Here is a 16,459-nt window from a genome sequence, read left to right on the forward strand (position 1 = left end):
TCTGGCCATTGCTTCTCCACCTTCCTTCCGGAATCCTCATTTCCTATGTGGTGCCATCCCACCAGATTCAGTCCTCGCCTACCCTGTAACTTTCTCTCCTCACACACACCTCTCCTGGCTTCATCCCACTTTCCAGAAACTCCAAAGGCTCCACATCCCTGGTCTTGACCAGCTCCCAGAGCTCTTTCAGTTCAGGCTGCACAGTAGACCTGACTCTGCTGTATTCTCCCCTGTGTTTTTAGCACCTCGTGTTTTGTATAAAGCACCTCATTTCATATCTGATCCCAGACCTCCCAAAAGATCTAAGGGATCGAATGAGAAGAGAGAAGTACTTGATTCAGGAGATGATGTATGAAGCAGAACTGGAGCGTCTCCAGAAGGAACGAAAGGAGAGGAAGAAAAATGGAAAAGCACACCACAATGAGTGGCCGTGACCAGGTCGGTGAGAGGTATGTTCATGCTCTGAAATCTCTCCTTGGCTGGGAGGGGCACTTTTAACTCCTTGAAACACAGCTTGCCATTGTTCTCTTGATAGGGATGAAAATAAATCCTTTAAAGTTAGTTGCACAGTCATGTCCAACTCTTTGTGATCCCACTGACCACGCCAGCCAGGCTCCTCTGCCCATGGAATTCTCCAGGCACGAGTATTGGAGTGGATTGCCATTTCCTTCTCCAGGGGATCTTCCTGACCCAGGGATCAAAACCTGCCTGCATTGCAGGCAGGTTCTTTACCAACTGAGCCACTAGGGAAGCCCAGTAGTAAATAATACTTTAGAAGCTTCCAAGACCAGCTTGTTTCTTACTTTAATTGCTAATTTAACCGAATCTCCCTTTGCACACAACTCCTGCAGCTCTTCCCTGCCTCCGTGTCACACTCTGGCCTGGCAGCCAAGATCTTCACAAGTTGGCCTATGTGTCCCCCAAAATAACCTTGCCCCAGTACCACATCCACTCCAGTCTGGCTGTTCTCTTTCATCAGAAAGAAGGGGCAGATTACCCTGGGGATATTAAATCACCTTTTCGTCTCACCCACAATGGCCTCCCCTCCATCACCCAAGCATCATTTCTTCCCAGGTTGACCCATGTCACGCCACACCTTCTAAAAAGGTTTCCCCAGATTCATCAGCCCACAGAGACTCACTCCTGATAAATATCTCTGGTTACTGCATCAGTACCACATGTATTGACAGATATTGATATTAATTTGTGATTTTCAAACAGTTATTAGGCTTCCCCAGCACAATTGTAAGCATCTTTAGGAAAGTCCCTATGGCTTGTAATCAGTTCTTCCAACTGTCAGTGCAGTGTTAAGCACACAGCACCTATTAAATAAATTCACATTTAGGGGCTTCCCTGGCAGTCCAGTGGTTAAAACTTTCACCTGCCAATGCAAGGAATGCAGGTTCCATTCCTTTTCAGGGAGCTAAAATCCCACACAAATTGTGGCCAAAAAAATAAAATATAAAAAAAAATCAATATTGTAAAAAATTCAATAAAGACTTTATTAGTTAAATGTGCATTTTTAAAGGTCAGGTGCATTACACTTAAGAAAGTTCCATGATGTTCCCACATATCTTACCTTTCTGGCAAGGCAATTACTATCTGTGTGTCCTTGGAAAAGTCACTTTGCTTTGCTGGGCTCAATTTCTTCAATGATAAGATGAGCCCTCAGTTCTGATACTCTGTGAAGCTAATGTTGCAGCATTTGTTTTGCCTTCCTTTCTCTCTCCATTTGTTTGGAGACTAACCTTGAAAATTTGGCTTCCAAAAGAAAAATGAAATAAACAGGAAAAAGTATATTTTTTTTATTTTTCACATAGGTAAAAATATAGCAGATATCTGCAGAAATGTTTGTTGTTAAATTAGTAAAGTTCTGTCAATGCAGATCTGTATTAGTAGTCCAAGAGTTCATTGTGAGTCAGGTGTGACAGTGGGCCTGGGGGAATGCCCCTAGCCCCAGGCCACAGGGTAGTAGAGGTACATGGATGCTGATGGTGCTCAGAACCATCCCCAAGAAAAAGAAAGGCAAAATGGCTGTCTGAGGAGGCCTTACAAATAGCTGAGAAAAGAAGAGATGCAAAAGGCAAAGGAGAAAAGGAAAGATATACCCATCAGAATGCAGAGTTCCAAAGAATAGCAAGGAGAGATTAAAAAAAAAAAAAAAAAAAAAGCCTTCCTCAGTGAACAATGCAGAGAAATAGACGGAAACAACAGAATGGGAAAGACCAGAGATCTCAAGAAAATTAGAGATACCAAGGGGACATTTCATGCAAAGATGGGTACAATAAAGGACAGAAATGGTATGGACCTAACAAAAGCAGAAGCTATTAAGAAGAGGTGGCAAGAATACACAGAAGAACTATGCAAAAAAGATCTTCACGACCCAGATAATCACGATGGTGTGATCACTCACCTAGAGCCAGACGTTCTGGAATGTAAAGTCAAATGGGCCTTAGGAAGCATCGCTATGAACAAAGCTAGTGGAGATGATGGAATTCCAGCTGAGCTATTTCAAATCCTAAAAGATGATTCTATTAAAGTGCTACATTCAATATGCCAGCAAATTTGGAAAACTTAGCAGTGGCCACAGGAGTGGAAAAGGTGACAGACTTTATTTTTTAGGGCTCCAAAATCACTGTGGGCAGTGACCACAGCCATGAAATTAAAAGAGGACTGCTCCTTGGAAGAAAAGCTATGACCAACCTAGACAGCATATTAAAAAGCAGAGACATTACTTTGCCAACAAAAGTCCATCTAGTCAAAGCTATGATTTTTCCAGTAGTCATGTATGGATGTGAGAGTTGGACCATAAAGAAAGCTAAGTGCTGAAGAACTGATGCTTTTGAACTGTGGTGTTGGAGAAGACTCTTGAGAGTCCCTTGGACTACAAGGAGATCAAATCAGTCAAACTGATTTCCTAAAGGAAATCAGTCCTGAATATTCATTGGAAGGACTGATGCTGAAGCTCCAATACTTTGGCCACCTGGTGCGAAGAACTGACTCATTAGAAAAGACCCTGATGCTGGGAAAGATTGAAGGCAGGAGGCAAAGGGAACAACAGAGGGCGAGATTGTTGGATGGCATCACCAACTCAATAGACATGAGTTTAAGCAAGCTCTAGGAGACAGTAAAGGACAAGCCTGGCGTGCTGCAGTCCAAGGGGTCACAAAGAGTCGGACAAAACTGAGCAACTGAATAACAGCAACATAGATGGGGAACACTGGTTCTGCCCTCAATTCCAAGAGTAGCCCTTGACTTCACTAAAGGCAAGAGATGTTTTGCTACTTAGTAATTTTGCCATTTTCCCCAGCTGTCATTTGGCTATGTGAGTTCAGGAAAATTACATTTTTCTGAGTCTGCTTATTTGGTGGAACTAATATACAGCTCAAATAAGGCCAAGTATGTGAGACATGTACAAAACAAAGTGCTCTAGAGTACTATATGGGATTTGCACTGTGGCTGAGCACCGTGTTCTAGTCCCGTGGATTGCAGATCTGGCGTTTCCATTCTCTGTCTGGCCTGAGTTGGAGAATTCCTGTGGATTCAGTTTCCACATTTGCAAGAAAAAAGGAGTTGGATTAAACAATCCTTTAAAAGCCTATCTGGCTTTAACCTTCTGGGATTCTATAATTTGCTCCAACCCCCTGGCCCACGCACCATTTTGACCACCGTTTCTCTGGCTCTGGTCAGCTCTCAGAGGAGAAAGGCTGACCATCCAGATATCTTGAGTTGGAGTAGGAGGCAGACATTAGGGAAGAGAACTGCTCCAGGGCCCAGAGACCAACGTGCTGCTGTGCATTATCCCCACCTCACACCCCAGGACAACTCTGCACTGCAGGGCCCTTCACGCTTGGGAGCTGGGAGTTCCTTCTGGCCTCATCATTTGATTTGCTTTCTCCCCAAAGAGGCCATTTCTCAGTTTTTCTTAAAAGCGTAGTCTCTGTCTCTATTTTCCCAACAGTTGGCAGGAAGCCACCTTCCTCCAGACTGTGCCTCCATCTGTTCATCTGTAAAGTGGGCACAGTAATGTTTATACCCTACCTGACTTCGTTCAGGATTATAAATTCCTTGAATATCTTTGATCTCATGCTAACGAGTATAGACCATTGCACATTCTGTCCTTTCAGCCATCATGTATACTTAGAATCTTAATACTTTCTCCTTTTTTTCCAGATAATCATTCATTTCCAGGCCTAGGACCTGAATACTTGTTTACTTCTCCCGGCTGTGCAAAAGCACATTCAAGTGAATGACTATAATGCAACCACAGTGCATGTCGCCGAGGTCGGCAGCAGCAGAAGGGTCAGCACCCTGAAAGGACTGCCTGGGAAACCACGCTGCTGTGAAGTCACATTGCAGCCCAGCACACAAATGCTATCTATCCACAGACCATTCTTGACCAAGCAAGCATGCACATCATGGGCAGTTACATTCTCAAGTTTTTAAAACCAAGGGGAACTTGTATACTGGGCCTGTTTTTCAGCCTGTTTGCTATCTTTTTTGCATTCTAACCCATGTGAATTTTACAGACACTGGGCTAAAAAGGGTATTCGGACACCTGGACACATTCCTAGAATGTCATCATATGGTCCTAATTCCGTGTCATCAAACAACACAAACAAGACCCTGTTTACAACTTTTTCTTTTTTTAATTTCAGATCTTTCTGAGGAGATTATTATATATGACATATCTATAGCTATGTGTATGGCCATAGATGTATTTCTGTGTGTACATATGTATAGTCATATATTCTTACATATGTACATACAAATACAGAGATATATAAAGTACATAGAACTTCCTTAATTGTAAATAGCCAAAAGGTACTGACATGAATGACAGATTTTCACATTTAAATAGTCATCAACGTGAAGCCATGTTTAATGCTTGTATAATGTGATGCAATAAAATTTAAAATAAATTTATGCACATGGAATATTTTTAGCTGGGTCTTCTGAAATTTTGTTGTCGTTTCTTCTCACAGAATAAGAGGAATCATAGTGTCATCTTTAAAGACAGTCTGTCACTCCCAAACACTCCTGAAAAATGACTTCATCCTTCAGAGAGACTGCATTTTTCTTCCTAAGGCCCCTTTTCTATCTTTCTTGATGCTGCCTTCTTAGGGTACCCAGCTGACTAATTAGAAATTACTCAGAAGAGGACATAAAATGCCACCGACATACTTTGAGGAGGAAATATGGAATACAACCAGTGATACACACAATGCTTTTGATTATCCTGCCCGCTAGTATGCTCTGCTAATCCTAGCAAAGGGACTGTCTGTCTGGATGGGCCATGAGGGGCAGGTTGAGGAGTGCACTTCTGAGCAACGCTTGTTGTTATAATTACTCTTCTTCCAGAGATTGCAGAACCTGGCCTTGAATTATTATATCACCTTGCTTGTGCCAGTCAGGGAAATGGGAGTGCACCTCATCCATCAACATTGTCTCATTCTGGCTGTGGAATCCTGAGCTGATGGAGTCCCAAGATCCTTAAATGTTCCCTTAGATGGGGACAGTTGGTCAGCGTGGCTTTGGGCAGGCTAGAACTTCAGCCATTTAGTAGTTTTATCTTTTTAGTATTCCTTCTGACCTGCTGTTGCTGGGAGTGAAATGCAGTTAACCCTTCAACACCACAGGTTTAAACTGTGAGGGTTCATTTATAAGCAGATTTTTTTTTCAATAAATATACAATATAGTACTCTAGTATCTGCTATTGGTTGGATCCATGAACCATGGACATAGAGGGCCATCAGTATAGTAATATCCAGATTTCTGACTGGACAGAGATTGGCACCCACAGCCTCTGCATTATTCAAAAGTCAACTGTACTAACCCTAGCAGAGCCTAAACTAAGGATATGTATGGGAACTGAAAACAAGAGGCCACTGGCAGAGTTTTCAATCATGGTTAAGAAGTCTGAAATATTTCACAGGTTGGCCAGAGGAATTTCCATGGAAAGTCTCAAAAGATGAAATATAAGAGATGCTCCAAACAGACAACTTGCTCTACTGACCCAGTCCTGCGGCTTTTGCTTGTTATGCCTAAAGCTCTACCTTGAGCATCATGGCCCCAATGGGTCCCTGCTTTTGACCTAGCCATAACTTCTCTCCTGTTCCGTGGAACAGGAAGAGTGGTGGGGGCAGGGAAAGGAACTGAACAACTTCTTGGGTTTGCAATGGGCCGTGAATATTCAGAACTACATAGAGGACCATGCAACACACTGGTCAGGATAAGGAAGTAACATTTGGTAAGTACCAGTTTATACCTGGTCTGAGCATAGACTGAACTTCAGACTCTCTGGCCAGAAATATATTTTCCCCCACGGAATTCTGCCTTTGCTATTGCAAGTGCCTCTGGCAATCACAATTCTTGATAATGTTTCTAACATAAAACCTCTTCTCTTTCCTCCTCCCATCTCTCCCTTCATTTTTTTCTCCCAGCACAGTGAATGCACTTATTCATCTTTCCTGTTTTGGGTACAAGGAAGACATAGTGAACATCTTAAGATGTTTGTAAGTTTGTAGAGGCAGAAAGGTGAAGAAGGTGGTAGAGGGGAATTTCCGAGGGACTTTGTAAGAAATCAAGTGTTAGGAGTGACATAATGACATAGGTAGTTTCTGACTTCCCTCTCCCTCCCAAGAAAGAAACTAACCATTATTTATGGGTAAGATGCCACTAAGAAAAGCCTAGAGCATGGGAGTGGGACAGAAGCATCTCCTCCACACCATAGGGACCAAGACTGGTGAGAGTATGCAGGTTCCTTAAAAAACTAAAAACTACCGTATGATCCAGCAATCCCACTCCTGGGCATATATCTGGAGAAAACGTGGTTCGAAAGGATACATGCACCCCAGTTCACTGTAGTGCTGTTTACAGTAGCCAAGACATGGAAGCAACCTAAATGTCCATTGACCAATGAATGGATAAAGATGTGGTACATATATATAATGGAGTATTACTCATCCATTAAAAAGAATGAAATAATGCCATTTGCAGCAACATGGATGGACCTGGAGGTGATCACACTAAGTGCAGTAAGTCAAAGACAAAGACAAATATCATATGATGTTGCTTACATTCAAAATCTTTTAAAAATCTTTTATGACCAGAGATGATCACACTAAGTGCAGTAAGTCAAAGACAAATATCATATGATATTGCTTATATTCAAAATCTTTTAAAAACAAATGAACTTATTTACAAAACAGACATAAATACAATGTTGTAAATCAACTATTCTCCAATACAATTTTTAAAAAAAGAAACAGACTCATACATAGGCTTAGAGAACAAACTAATAGTTCCCAAGACGGGAGGGTGGTAGGGAGGGATAGATTGGGAGTTGGGGATTGACATGTAGACACTGCTATATTTAAAATAGATAATAAAGACCTACAGTATAGTGGCAGGGAACTCTCAGCATTCTGTAATAACCTAAATGGGAAAAGAATTTGAAAAAAAATAGACACATGTATACGTATAACTGAATCACTTTGCTGTACACCTGAAACTAACACAACATTGTTAATCAATTATACTCTAAAATAAAAATTTAAAGAGAAAGAAAATCCTAGAACATAGAGGTGAGGTTGAAGCACCTCCCTCACACCTTGGAGATCAAGACATGAAATTAGGAGGGTAAGAAGAATGGCCACATGCTGACCACATTGCCCTTCCCCCAGGGCAGCACAGCACCCCATTAAGAGGTCTTCCCCGGAGCCTAGCATTTCTCTATTGGGAAATGAGAGTCTAGAGTGAACCTCTAGCCTCCACAGTGTTGTGAGTCACTTCTTGGTAGCCCCAGTCTGGTCTCATTCCACAGAAATTGTGGGGAAATCTGTGGGACTTGATCACTGAAATTATGATTATGATGGAGAAGGGGTAGGGGCTTGCAAGAACCAGCATTTGTATCTTGGCAGACCCAAGTTCCTACTTGCAGGGTCCAACTAGTTGTCCCAATCAGGGACAACCTATGACCAGGAAAACCTAAGGGATGCAAGTCTGCCTGATTCAGATCCTCAAATGAAGAGCCTTGCTATCCCTAGAGTCTGGTCTGCAGCAGAGGAGCTGAGTCATAGCCCAACCCACTGCTGAGTGCAGTTCCAAGTACCCCCTGACCAGAAAGCCTGGAAGCTACACAGCTCAGGAATACAGAGCTACGTAGCTCTGCTTGAGCAGAGAATGGCAGGCTGTTATGATCGCTGCAAAGCAAAGTCTTTCAGTATAGGGCCAGGGTTCTTGGAAGGACCAAGCCAGATTCAGTCAAAACCACAAAGAATCTTGCCGGGCATGGGTGTGTTCTGGGCTCCATCAAAGCAGGGAAACTAATTCATACACCCATCCATTACTGAGTATAGCATCTGGCCTCTCCCGACCAGAAAGCCTGATCCAGAACACCTGAGAAGAGCTTGGAGTTGACCTTTCCATTTCACCCAGGCAGAGGAGTTAAACCACCCCTTTATCAATTGGTAACTGTACCTCCTGGCCCACCTGGCCAAAACACCTGGAAGCTGCATAGCTCAGCAACACTCAAGTAGAGAGTATGGCAGGCAGAGATGATAGGCTGCAAAGCAAAGCCAGTGGCCCTGTTTGGCCAGGGAACTTGGAGAATGGGTTGACTTGAGACAAGAGCACAAAGAGCCTTGCCAGCCTTGGAGATGATTCTCCTGTTCTACCTGGGCAGGAAACTGATTTGTTGCCCTCCCATTGCTATACACAGCATTCAGCTTGCCCAGCCAGAAAGCTAACCAGAGCAGACTGGAAGCTGTACAGCCCACCCAACAACCTTGCTTACAGTGACGCTTGAAGAGAGAACACAGGCTGTGGCTTTTCAGTCTGCAGGGCAAAACCAGTGACCTCATCTGGCCATATAATTCAGTGCACATAACTGCCTGATTCAGATCCCCAAACGATGAGTTATGCAGACCCTGGAGCCTGTCTTGCTGCCCTACTGAGGAAAGGAAGCTAATTCATAGTTCTGCCTCCTGTGGAGAATAGTATCCTGTTCCAGTTATCTAGTAAGTCTGACCAGAGAACTCAGGTAACCTTGGAGCCCATCCTATTGCCTTACCTAGGAAGGGAACAGAGCCAAAAGTCCTATCTAACACCACCCCAGACCCCAGCCTGAACAGTGGACTCATCTGAAAATACACCCTCATGGCAAGTCCCACCTGTCCAAAAATATTACCATCAAACATGTCCAGAAACCCAAAATGAGCCAACCAGTAAAGAACTGTGCCAAAGTAAATTTTAAAAGTCTGGAATTAGAGACTTTTTACTAAAATGCACAGATGTCAACATAAGGAATCAAGGATCAAAAAAAAAAATCAGGTAAAAGTGTAAATGTGACACAAAAGGATATAAAGTTCCAATAACTGAACCTAAAAGAAGGGAGGTATATGAATTGTCAGACAAGGAATTTAGAATGATCCTCCTAAAGAAATTTAGTGAACTATAAGACACAGCAGACAAATAAACAATCAGGAAAGCAATGACAAACAAAATAAGTTCAACAAATAGAAACCATCAAAAAGCCAGATAGAAATCCTAGAGCTAAAAATTACAATGATTGAACTCAATGACTAAAAAGTCAAACTGTCAAAAACTATTGACTCAAAAGTCAACAGACTTGATCTAGCAGAAGACCTAGAAGACAGAACATTTGAAATAATCCAGTCAGAGAAGCAAATAGAAAACAAAGAATGTAAAGAGTGAAGAAAGGATATGTAACTTATAGGACACAATTGAAGGAAACAATATTGGCACTATGGGAATTTCAGAAGAAGAGAAAGGGAAAGAAAGCATATTTAAAGCAATAATGACTAAAAACTTCCCCAATCTTGGGAAAGAAATGAATGCCCAAATTCATGAGGCCCAAAAGTCCCCACATAGGTGAACCCAAGTAGGGCTACACCAAGACACATTATAATTAAATTGTCAAAGTGAAAGCTAAAAAGTAGTTTGAATGCAGTGGAAGAAAAGAGTGGAGCTACACACAAAAGAACACTCATAACGTCAGCAGCTTTTCCTACAGAAGCTTTGAAGGCCAGGAGAGAATGGAATGATATATTCAAAACATTGAAAGAAAAAACTGTCAGCTGAGAATTCTATACCTGGAAGAGCTGCCCCTAAGTAATGGATAAAGACTTTCCCAAACAAACAAAAGCTGAGGGAGTTCATAAGCACTAGGCTTGCCTTATAAGAAATGCTAAAGGGACATCATTCAAGATACTGTCTCTGGAGGAGACAGAAAGCCATGGAAGCTCTTCCTCTGTAAACAATATAGAGTATTTTAGAGAGTGAAATGATCAACAGGTACTTATCCAGAAAGTTGTTCACTAACAAACTGTAAGACTTGTAAACTTGTAAGACTCACATACTGGAAAAAGAATCTGTGAAATCCAAGCTGTTAACAGTACTGCAATCTCCTCATTTACAGTGAGAGAATGTGAGCTCTCCAGTAGGATGGACCCAAGGCCAAGGTGCTACTTATTCACAGGTCACACAAACGGCCGCATTCAGGTGTGGGATCTGACCACTAACATGGATACGGTTAACAAAAGTGAGGATAAGGATGTAGGCGGTCTAACTGAAGATTGGCTCAAAAGAATGGATCAGTGTGATCACTGTGCTACTCCTAAGATCAGTCTGGCAACTTCTGTGGTTCAGCATAGCCATCTTTGGATATCAGATTCTAGTCTTCAGCTCCAGTACCATGAAACCATCCATGAAGCAGTTACTTATGGTTCCATGAGACCTTACCAGAGAAAGTCCTTTGTAAGCAAAAGCAAGGAGGACTGAGAGCTTTCACAGTTACAGGGACTTCCACACTGTAAAATTCAACAGAAATATAGAAAGCATTGTCCCTAAAAATAGTAATTTGGGTCCAATACAAGCTGAAGTAAAGCAGGCAAAAGGGTAATGGAATGTATCTAAGAGAAAATCTCATGGAACAGAAATTTAAAAGTTTGAGAGGCTCAGATAGGGGAGTGGAGGTGTATAAAATAGCCAAAGATTTTCTAGAATCCAAGAAAAGGTCATCAGAAGATGAAAATGAAAACAGTTATAGAAGAAAGGATTTGAAGGAGGAGGATTCCTTGGAAGGAAGAAAGTCCCCCACCTGGCATCATCACCAAGTATGTCTGATGGAGGAGCTGACTCACCTGGTACTGCACCCCCACCTCCTACAGAGGTCACTCTATCTCCTCAGCACAAAAAAGTGATTCTTCAGGTCAAGATTACAGCTTGTGAAAACTCAGCAAAGTGAGTAGTTGTTACATTAATTCGGACAAGAGTTAAACTTTACTGGATTTCAATACATTAGCTTTTACATCAAAACTTTACAAATTAAGATTGGACTTCACTTTGTATCTTTTTATCAGAAATACCTGGGGTAAGGAGATAAAATAACCATATTTCTTCCAATCTTTTGGGAAATTTATTTAGTTTTACAGGCACATTTAATAGATTATTTGTAAAGCAGGAGTCTATTTCAATGTCAATCTACTTTAGAACATACTATGTCTTAAAAAGATGATTCCCATGTAGACAAGCATCCCCTTAGAGTGTGGAAACCAACAGTTAGCATTCCTAATATTGATTAGGTAAATTAAAAAATTCCCTTTGGAACTTAGTCTCCCAACCCTTATTGTGATGGCAAAGTGGTTTACCAGGTATTTAATAAGGTGCTATGTTTATGAAAAAAACACCATGTAATTCCAAAACACTGTTAAATTGCTTGGTGTGTCAGTAAGTCCTTTAAGATAATTTTAATTGTGGTCATTTTCTGAGTCTCATTACTGAAATTCTTAAATGTTAGCAAACATCACCAATATTAAACGTCAAAAGTTCATTTAAACATTCTTAAAAGTTAGAGCAATTGTCTGTGCTTGAACAAATGAAGTAAAAATAATAAAGACAGCTTTGAGTGCCCAGAAAGAACACTGTACTAGTTGCTAGTCTGCCTTACTTTACAGCCACCGTCATTTTTTCCTGTGTTAATAATCAAGTTAAATTAGAATGTAGCCATTTTGTTAAGCTTAAGAGATTGAAGTTTTGAATTTTTGGTTAAAGGTTTTGGCTGCGGCAGAAATGTTAAATATATTTTGAATTATAAGAACAGAAAAATTGTACTTTTTCCCCATTTAATTAGAATGATTTCCAAGTTTCTGTAGATAATTGTAAATTTAAAGCATTAAGCATTTATTGTTAAATAATGTACATATTCCCATTCTGAGCAATATAAGTGGGTCAAGTCAAAATAAACTCTTTAAAAAGCTTAAAACAAAATAAAAAAAACAAACAAATTCTAAAGGGAGTTCTTTATGTGGGGGTAAAAGGACACTAATCAACATTATAAAAACATAAGAAAGTAGCATTAAACTCACTGATAATGTTAAATATAAAGTCAAAGAAAGATTCTATAATATAGTAATGGTGGTCCATAATTTATTTGCAACTCTAGTTTAAAAATTAAAAAACAAATGTAGTAAAAAGAAAAAAGAAAATGACCACAATAACCTGTTATTTGATACAAAACATAAAAAGCACATAAACTGTAACATCAATAACCTAAAATGTGAGAGGCAAAGTATAAAGTTGTGGTACAATTTTTTAATTTTATATTCAAGCCTCATGATAACCACAAAGGAAGAGCCTATAGTAATCACATTCACACCATGATACTGCTGCTAAGTCACTTCAGTCGTCTCCGACTCTGTGCGACCCCACAGATGGCAGCCCACCAGGCTCCCCCGTCCCTGGGAGTCTCCAGGCAAGAACACTGGAGTGGGTTGCCATTTCCTTCTCCAATGCATGAAAGTGAAAAGTGAAAGTGAAGTCGCTCAGTCGTGTCTGACCCTCAGCAACCCCATGGACTGCAGCCCTCCAGGCTCCTCCATCCATGGGATTTTCCAGGCAAGAGTACTGGAGTGGGGTGCCATTGCTTTCTCTGCACACCATGATAAAGAGACTCATTTAGTCTTAAAGACACACAGACACACAGAAATTGAGAGTGAAGATATGGAAAAAGATTTTAGCAAATTAAGAGTTAAAAAAAAAAGGTAGCTCTATCAGAGAAAAAATATATTTTAAATTGAAAATGGTTATGAGGCAAAAATCATCACATAATGAAAAAAGGGCCAACCTATCAAGAAGATTTAACAATCATAAATATTTGTACCCAATATCAGAGCACCTAAAACTGTAAACCAAAAACTAACAGAGCTGAAAGAAGAAATAAACAGCAACATAACAATAATTGGGGACTTTAATACCCCACTCTCAATAAGACAGATCATCCAGACAGAGTCAATAAGGAACCAATAGGTTTTAACAATACTGTAGTCCAAACTAACTTAACACACAGAATATTCTGACAACAGCAACGCTCATTCTTCTCAAGTGAATGTGAACATTTTCTTTGTATATCATTATTTTAGGTCACAAAACAAATCTTAGCAAATTCGAAGAGATTGAAATCATACCAAGTATCTTTTCTGATCACAATGAGATGAAACTAGAAATCAGTAATAGGAAACTGAAAACTTCACAAATATAGAGAAATCAAACAACACTCTCCTGAATAACCAAGGGATCAAAGAAGACATTAAATGGGAAATAATAAAAATATCTTGAAATGGAAACAGTGTACCAAAACTTATGTGATTCAACAAAAGCTTTTCTAAGAGGAAAGATTACAGAAATAAATGCCTACATTAGTAAAGAAAAACCTTAAAACAACCTACCTCTATGCCTACAAGAACTAGAAAGAGACGACCACACTGAGCCCAAAACTGACAGAAGGAAGGAAATAAGATTAGAGTAGAAATAAAATATAGAACAGGAAAACAACAGAAAAGAACAGTTGGCTCTTTGAAAGAGAAAATTGAGAAAACTTTAATCAAAGAAAAAATAGGAAACAAATCAACGAAATCATAAATGAAAATGAGACTTTACAACTGGTACTACAAAAATACAAAGATCATTTCTTATTAAATTATGATCATTTCTTATGATCTTTGCATTTTTGTAGTACCAGTTGTAATGTCTCATTTTCTACTGTGAACATCTATATGCCAACAAATTAGACAACCTAGAAAAAAATGGAAAAATTCCTAGAAACATACAACCTATCAAGACTGAATTAGGAAGAGACAGAATATGTGAACAGACCGATTAATAGTAAAGAGACTAAATCAGTAATCAAAAGTCTCCTGATGAAGAAAATTCTAGGACCAGATGGCCTCACTGGTGAATTTTACTAGACAGTTAAGTAAGAATTAATGCCAATCTTTATTAAACACTTCCAAAAAGTCAAAGAGTAGAGAACACTCATTTTAGGAAGCCAGCATGGACCCAATGTCAAAGCCAGAGGAGGACACACTGCTGCTGCTGCTAAGTCGCTTCAGTCGTGTCCGACTCTGTGTGACCCCATAGACAGCAGCCTACCAGGCTCCCTGGGATTCTCCAGGCAAGAACACTGGAATGTGTTGCCATTTCCTTCTCCAATGCATGAAACTGAAAAGTGAAAGTGAAGTCGCTCAGTCATGTCCGACCCTCAGCGACCCCATGGACTTCAGCCTTCCAGGCTCCTCCCTCCATGGGATTCTCCAGGCAAGAGTACTGGAGTGGGGTGCCATTTCCTTCTCTGAGAGGAGAACACCACAAGAAAATAAAACATAGGACAATGTCCCTGATGAATATAATTACAAAAGTCTTCAACAAAATAGTTTCAAACCAAATTCAGCAGCACAATAAAAGGATCATTCACCATGATCACGTAGGATTTATCTTTGAACTACAAGGATGGTTCAACTTACACAAATCAATAAATGGGAAACATCACATTAATAGAAAGAAATAATTATATAATCATCTTAATAGATACATAAAAAGCACTTAACAAAATTCAACATCCATTTAACAAATTATAAACAGATTTATGTATCAATATAATAAAGTTCATATACGACAAGGCCACAGCAAACATCATACTTAATGATGAAAAGTTAAAAGCTTTTCCTCTGAGATCAGGAAAAGACAAGGGTGCCTGTTATTTCCAATCCCATTCAATATAGTACTGGAAGTCCCAGCTAGAGCAAATAGCAAGAAAATAAATAAATAAATGGCATCAAAATTGGAAAGGAAGAAGTAAAATGGTCTCTATTTACAGATGACATGATTTAATATACAGAAATCTTGAAGACTCCACCAAAAAAAAAAAAAAAACAACTTATATCTAATCACTGAATTCAGGAAAGTTGCCTGACAAAAAATTAACATACAAAACCCAAAGTTTTTCTATACATTATACAGATTATCTGAAAAGGAAATAAAACAATGCCACTTAAAATGGCAAGAAAAATAAGATACTTAAAAAATAAATTTAACTAAAGAGGTGAAAAACCTCCACACTGAAAATTATAAGATATTGATGAAAGAAACCAAAGGCAACAAAAATGGAATCCTTGTTCAAGGACTAGAAAATTTCATATGTTTAAATGTCCATATTTAAATGACCTCCAGTGGCTAAGAATCTGCGTGCCAGTGCAGGGGACACAGGTTCTATCCCTGGCCCAGGAAGATTCCACAAGCTCTAGGCAACAAAGATCACAAGCCACAACTACTGAGGCCTTTGCACCTAAACCCCACGTTCCTCAGTGAGAAGCCACTGCAATGAGAAGCCTGAACGTGGCAACTAGAGGGTAGTCCCCACTCACCACAGCTACAGAAAACAATGAAGACCCAGTGCAGTCAAACTAGCTAACATGAATATTTTTAAACATCAATTAAGTCATGTATAGACTTAATGCAATCCCTGTCAAGACATTAATGGCATTTTTTTTTAAAGAAGTAGAAAAAACAATCAACATTTATATGGAACCACAAAAGACCCTGAATAGGTAAAGAATTCCTAACAAAAAAGAATGTAGAAAGGGGCATCACATTTCCTGATTTCAAGCTATATTATAAAATTATAGCAATATGGCCGGTTCAAGATCGTAATGTAGGAAGTCCCAGAACTCATCTCCTCCAATAGACACACCAAATCTACAGCTAAATACGGAACAATTTCTTCTGGAAAAAACAACAACAAAACCTAAAACTAGGTGAGCAACTCCCACACATAGGGGAAAAGAAGGAAAACACCCCACAAAGTGGGTAGAAGAGGCTGAGATGCAGTCTCACCATAAACCCCATCCCCAGTGCGACAATCTGTAGTCAGAATTCAAAACCAGGACCTTATCCCTGAAAAGGAAGGAGTCTCAACCCCACATCAGGTACCACAACTTTTAAGACCTGCACCTGAGGGATGAAACATCTCGCTTTCAAAACCAACAGGACTCACATCCTTAAGAGCATAGCAGAACTTCCCTGGTGGTCCACTGGTTCGGAGTCTGACTGCTGGTGCAGGGGACATGGGTTCAATCCCTTGTCCTGGAGAATCCCACATTTC

The 16,459-nt window shown here is 40.0% G+C and overlaps 1 protein-coding gene and 1 pseudogene across 11 annotated transcripts in view; both read left to right on the plus strand.

Annotated features, from left to right (window-relative positions):
• The window catches only part of ANO4 (anoctamin 4), a 432,231-nt gene extending 427,286 nt beyond the window's left edge, over positions 1 to 4,945 (plus strand). For 10 of the 11 annotated variants that reach the window (XM_019961160.2, XM_070789604.1, XM_019961162.2 and 7 more), the window contains 2 exons: positions 243 to 449; positions 4,174 to 4,945. In XM_019961160.2, the coding sequence (XP_019816719.2) occupies positions 243 to 434 (192 nt within the window). In that variant the 3' untranslated portion in view covers positions 435 to 449; positions 4,174 to 4,945. The remainder of the gene's footprint in view (positions 1 to 242; positions 450 to 4,173) is intronic. The other variant, XM_070789603.1, reaches the window with a different exon arrangement.
• Positions 4,946 to 9,769: 4,824 nt separating this feature from the next.
• Positions 9,770 to 11,253, plus strand: LOC109558500 (BTB/POZ domain-containing protein KCTD3 pseudogene; annotated as a pseudogene).
• The last annotated feature ends 5,206 nt before the right edge of the window (positions 11,254 to 16,459 follow it).

The sequence above is a fragment of the Bos indicus genome, chromosome 5 (assembly GCF_029378745.1).
Source record: "Bos indicus isolate NIAB-ARS_2022 breed Sahiwal x Tharparkar chromosome 5, NIAB-ARS_B.indTharparkar_mat_pri_1.0, whole genome shotgun sequence".
In the NCBI taxonomy this organism is placed as follows: domain Eukaryota; kingdom Metazoa; phylum Chordata; class Mammalia; order Artiodactyla; family Bovidae; genus Bos; species Bos indicus.